The 6,317-nt window shown below is 41.3% G+C and overlaps 1 protein-coding gene across 4 annotated transcripts in view; it reads right to left on the bottom strand.

Moving 5' to 3' along the window:
• Window positions 1-5,477: 5,477 nt before the first annotated feature.
• Window positions 5,478-6,317, bottom strand: part of TTC13 (tetratricopeptide repeat domain 13) — a 42,263-nt gene continuing 41,423 nt past the window's right edge. For all 4 annotated transcript variants that reach the window (XM_056343454.1, XM_056343455.1, XM_056343456.1 and 1 more), the window contains one exon: window positions 5,478-5,628. In XM_056343454.1, coding sequence (XP_056199429.1) covers window positions 5,505-5,628 — 124 coding nt within the window. In that variant the 3' untranslated portion in view covers window positions 5,478-5,504. The remainder of the gene's footprint in view (window positions 5,629-6,317) is intronic.

The raw sequence follows: 6,317 nt of genomic DNA, 5'->3' as shown, positions 1-6,317 counted from the left end.
GGGAGGGAGGCCACCTCCCGAGCTCGCCTCGGTGCCCGTACCGTCGGTAGCGTGGGGCTGACCGGGTGGGCGCCAGCCCCCCTGCGTGCCGAGCCCGGGCCGAACCGCAGGCTGCGGCCACGGCCGCCCCCCAGGCCCCCGCGGCCCTTCCCCTCGCTCCGCGGGCGGCGGGCAGCAGCGTTCCCACGGCCGGGAGCACCGCGAAACGCCTTGCCTCGGCTGGCACGCCGGCGCCGGAGCCAAGGACCTGCCTTTCCCAGCTCTAAATAAGTCTTTAAGTCCTTACTTGTTCCTGGATGCGACGGACGGTCCAGCAGCTCCCACCGTGCCTGGGCTGGGCTAGCTCATCCAGCTGGGGCTCAGCAGCACATCGGCCCAAAGCCTCTGGATTATTTTGGTAAAATAAAAAAGTTGCAGCCCAAGCGTAACAAGTCCACGCAGTAGCGCATTAGTTATGTTGGTAAAACAGATTTCCCACAGGCTGAAATAACTAGGTTTTTTGGCAAGAGTAAGAATGCTTTCTTCCCAGTGTTCCATGAATTGGGAGAAGGGGGGTGGGGTGGGGTGTCAGAAAGTAGTTGGTGAAGAATAATTGTAGCACAGCACCAACATCTTCAAAGAATGTTTCCCTGCCGAACTGCTCCAGCTTTCTGAAATAGTTGCCAGTATTATGAGCAGCTTGTGTCGAGTAGGGCTCTGTTTAACCTTTACTCTTCTATTTTTCTGACTAATGTACTTACAGGGAGATCCCGGAGACCTTCGCTCCAGCATCCTGCTCATTCTACTGGCCCTTCTCCGTGCTTGGTGCTGTCTGAAGTCACCTTTAGGGACCACGGGTGGCCAGAGTTGTCCACTGGAACTCCCCAACACACCACTACTGCAGAGGACAGCCCATCAGTGCTGTCTAACATCTTTAAAAATTTCTTGACTAAGAATCTCTTTCCTGGCATATGCAAGGGTTTCTATATGCCTTTTCCACTAATAACATTTGCAACCTGTATTACTCAAACTTGGAACTCAGTATTTGGGGGAGTTACAAAATACTTGGGATGAAATTGTATTCAGTAAGAACATTTTGGGTACTTTCAGATGTTGAGTTCTCCGTTAATTGCTATTCTGTGCCTCATATTAACACACGCCAAACCTTCCATAGCCTGCAAATTTCACTGGCAAACTACACAACTAACCTTAGCTTGCCTGGAAACTCACCACCTTGTTTCTCACTTTCAGATAGCTCCTCGTTCACTGTACAAACAGTCTCTTTTCCTGTATCAAGACCTAACAGGTGTGTGGTACCTCAGCAAATGCTTTAACAAACTCCCAAGAGACCCCCAAAGTTTCCTGGTGGGGGAGGAAAGCATAGTTCCTTTCCACAAAACCAAAGCAAGCTTATCCAAAGACAGGTAAAGATATTAGAAGATTTATCAGAGATCAAATCTTTAGAAGATTTATCTGAGATTAAACCTATTTGCCTTTTGTCCTAGGTTGCTGCATGAAAATGTTTATTATCTTCAAAATATATTACAGTCGCACAAATATTGAGGTTCAGATGAATGGGTTTTCATTGCTTAGCCTAATTTTTTCCCCTCATCCTTCTTTCTTTAATAGTACACTTAACAGGTTGGGGCTGCAATACGCTAATGTTCCCATTTAAAAGTTCAAATGGTATTGCTAAGACCAGCTGTCTAAGATAACACAGAGGAGTACAGAAAATGATAGATTTCTCCACATATCTGGTTCTTAGGAGACAATTACAGTTCTCCAAGTCATCACATACCAGCCCAGTTATATAATCCTGTTCGTTTTGTTAAACTTGTTTGAGAGTGTTTGACTTGAGCTCGCTTTCTTTCTTAGTCATCTGTATCACGCCCAGAGAAACAAGCCTTTGAAACACGTATACACACACACACACACACACACACTCATAGAGGCGTAATCCATGTCACACCTACCCTCCTTGACCTCCCATTAATACCATCTTTTTGTCTGTCAGCAGGGGGCTGGGTATGAAGTCAGTCTGAGGAATAAGAGAAAAGAGGGGAAGGAAACCTGGACAGCTGTACATGGTCTACCTGTCCAGGGAATTTTCTTCTTCCCCACCGCCCCTTTTCCGCTACCTCTGGTCTAACCCCTGAAATAAGAAACCTTTTATTTTATGGTTCTATGAACTGACTGGTCAGTGCCAACAGAGTTCCCCTTTGACAATGAATAATACAAGATCTATTAAAAAAGCAACTTACAGGCTTAAACAAAAGAGCATACTATTAGAATACAACCGAGGCATGAGTTAGGCATCTCTTCCTGGCTACCGTTTCCTTATTAGGTAGGCAGAAAATAACGATTCCTTTCCTCCATAATGAAATCTAACAGAAGTTTCTAAAAATTCTAGAGCTTTAAATAGAAGATACCATAGAAACAAACACTGCTTATTTCTAGCGGGGTAGGGGAAGGTATTCAGGCACAAGAATGGCAGGAAAATACCTTTGTCACAATTGGATAGTAACAATTCAATGAAAACTCCAGCCTCCTTAATCCTTACTTGGAAAGAAATGACTGCTTTCATCCTTTACATAAATCCTGACCATGAAAATTTAAAATGCATGTTCATTAGTACCAGACAGACAGGTGGTCAGATGTGCCTTTATTATGGTTTGGTTAATGAACCTTAGGTCTGCATATGAAATTCTGCTTCTATTGTTGGGTTTTGGTTTTGGTTTTTGTTTTTGTTTTTTGTTTTTTTGTTTTTTTTCTGGTGAGTGTTACTTGCTCAAAATTATACTCATCCCTCCAAATGGTTAGCAACACTACAAAGTGCATTAGTGCTCATTAATAGCTAACAACTTGATTTCAAACAGGTATTTTCTATATATTTCCTTGCATTTTGCACACTCATCTGTTACACATCCCCTGATCAGATAACCTATGCCTGAACTTACTTAATAATTTCCCCTGGAAACAAGCAGGAGAAGGGAAAAATAAGCTTTATGAAAAATGAGCTCAGACACGGGCATACCATTTACTTTCCGTTATTTGCAAAAAAAAATGTTTATTTCTACAGTTTGAGATAGCATTAGACCATTCTTCCCTTGGCTGGGATTTGGGTCGCTACTTTTTAATGAAATCTAACCATGTTATCACTGTAGCTCCAATACAGACCAAGAAAACTTTGAGATAGATTCTAGACCTAATCTCAGACATACCAGAATCAGGAGTAAAAAAAAAAATATCTAAAAAAACCCTCTGCTTCCTGTTCCTTCCCCTGCCTTCATACAGCAGTACTTCTGCTGTGGTTAGTCTGGTAACAGTACCATAAGTTAGCATGGCAACAAGTTAATACTGTAACAGCACTTTACTCTTAGGGAGGAAGAATTACTACACAGAGTAACATTTGTTTCTGCAATAGATGGTAAAAGATGTTAAGTGGAAGCAAAGGACATTCTTTCCCTACCCATGTACTCTCAATATGCAATCTTAGAATGCAGGAAAAAGTTCCCACAGGTATATATGCACCACTGATTTAATTTTAATTGGCAGCACACTTTTGAGGTGCATCTCCTAATTTTCTCCACTTACCACGTTTTGGTTCACAGTGCAGAGAGGTTTCAGAATACAAGTTGTTTCATCCAAAAGACATCCAAACTGGAAGATGCCTTGCTAACATGCACTCCAAATGCAATAAGCAGCCAGTTTCTAAGCTAGACAAGCAGATAAAAGTAAAGCCTCTGAAATACATATCATGTGGGAAGTGAGCTACTCATACTGGGTGGGATGCACTGCTTGCTAATGTAGGCATAGTATGCATCTACTTTCTGGGATTCATTTTCTGTCTCTGAAAATCCTTCATACACGTAAACACTCCGGTCTCTAGGTACCCATAGATGTCTTATTCTGCCAGTGATCAAGGTGACAAATAATGAAATCTAACTTTAAATCAACAGGGCTTTTCTTACAATGGATGTCAGTATTCACAGCAGCTTCTAACTTAACCTGTGGCACTCTGCCCTCTCTCCCTCCACCAAACTCAAAACACACAAAATAGAGAGTCCACTTGGAATACTTGTGTGGAAGAACCAAGAAAAGACCCTCCATTCAATAAATCCAACCTGTTTTCAGTTCCGCTGTTAAAGTAGGTCACCTATATCAACATTCTTGATGTCTTGCTGCGTTTTTTCTTCCTGCGTTAAAGAGGGGACTGAGAGAGCCCTGTGCTGTAGCCAGAGAACAGCGATCACACTGCTGCTACTGGTACGCTTGCAGTATGTGGGATGTTGTCCCCTCTCCCCTGGGAAATAACTTATTCTTTAGCATATGTTGTATTACATGGTTAGGCCAGATATTTACAACTACCCTACAAGGCCCTAACCTCTGGAAAATCGGAAGCAAGCAAAGTAAAGAATAGACTATTTGCATAAACGATGACAGCAACAGAATCACAGTTTAGATCATCAGTATTAAACAAGTTAAAAGCTATATCTAAACCAGAACAGTTTTGTAGATTTTCTGAAATGCTGAATATTAAGGCAGGAAAAAAACATTGATCAAAACCACTGAAGAAACCAGAGATCTGCCCCACCGTTGCTTGCTGTTTCTGAAATCACTTAACCTAATAAAGAGTATTAAAGTCACTGAGCTCAAGCTGAAATGAGTGTAATTCAGTCAGAACTCACCAGAAATACCACCATCACTATTACAATCAGAAATTGGTTCATGGTGCTATCCGCGTTGTTTGAACTGAATTAGCCCTGCCCTGCAGGAAGCCTGCCTTCCCAGAACGCTGCCAGGCCCTCCCAACAAAAACAACTCAAGGAGCTAGCTTGCCCAATATACTGTCATTGATGTCTCTGCCAGCCACCACCACCAATGGGTACTTGGAAAGGGAGACTGATGTAGAGTTGCTGTGTTTCTGGCATTTACTCACCAAGAGCCTAACTCCAAAGATGTCATATGTTTGTTTGGTTTTGTTCCCAAACGATATTTTCCTGAAACCCATTCTTTTTAAGCTGACATCTGTTCCTCACTGGATTGCATTACATGAAACGCTTGTGCATTTACCAATTACTCACACATGTACAGTTCATGAAGTTTCCCATGCAGAAGACAGGCTTGGAAAAAAAAAAAACCCAAACCCAAAACACCCCACAAATAGGAAGTAGTCTAATGGTATTCCCAATGCAGATTAAAAAAAAATAAAAAGAGAAAAGTAAATAAATTTTCACCTGCACTATGTTCAGACCATAACTGTGATCAAGTTTCTTAGTGCTCTTCAGTGTGGCCCCTGAACAACTGTATTTCCTGTTAAGAGTATGTTTCAATACAAGAAATCAGCTGTTCTGTTTCTTTTTTCCTTTTTACCATTATTGGTCACAGACAGACTCTTTTTATTCTAGTGATAACTAGTCAAGTAAGTTTACTCTATTAAAAACCAAAACAAAACCGTTCTGATCATAATTTCCCCTTCAAAATAATTTACGAAGCAGTACCTCTTGGCCTTTTATTTGTATAAATCATACAACAACTATAGTTTTTTTTAAACAATGAGACGAGTCTGTATTTAGTACTTCAATCATCGTTCTCAGGGTTGGAAATGTCTCCGATACTGATGGCAGGCTCTTGTAAGAAGGTGAAATACTGAAAGAGAAGGTAAAAAAAAAAGTTACTTATCTTTTTCTGAGCTTTATGATTTACCTGGAAGTTAACACATTAGCTTATACTTCTCTTCATCCTCTTCTCCAACAAATCTGGGACCTGAAGTCAAGAATCTGTTGCCCACAACCAGCTCCTGCTCCTCTGACTCCTCACTCGCTATACAGAACAAAGATAATGACTACATAAAAGAGCCTTTGGAAGTGGCAGAAGTTAAAGCAAAATTTTATTGCTTTAAGTCTTCAAGTTTTACTTGCCTTACCCGCTATTATTCTTCTAACACAGACAAATTAGCCACTCAGGTTGATTACCTTCATAATATTACTTCAAGTCCTTTGTGCTGTAGTTCTACAGATATTTTTCTCAGCATCATGCAAAGCCAACTTCAGCAATTTTCGCGACTCTCATTCTTGCCCATTATACATCTCTCATTTGAGACAGCAATACTATTGGTGGGACTATGCTACAAAATGGTCTCAGTTAGAAATAAATTTTGGTTTTAACAAGCTTATTTTAAACACAAATCACTTCCCTGATCTGGTTTGCTATGGATTCCCATAAATTTCAACAGTACAACTGAGAGGGTCAGAAACGCATCAGTAGGGTTCAAATGGCTTAAGCTGACTTTGCTCTCAAGAGAGCAGTTCCCCTTTGGTAAAGTTATGTCTTAAGGA

Source organism: Falco biarmicus, chromosome 6 (genome assembly GCF_023638135.1).
Source record: "Falco biarmicus isolate bFalBia1 chromosome 6, bFalBia1.pri, whole genome shotgun sequence".
Lineage (NCBI taxonomy): Eukaryota > Metazoa > Chordata > Aves > Falconiformes > Falconidae > Falco > Falco biarmicus.
This window is presented reverse-complemented; position numbering and strand designations above follow the sequence as displayed.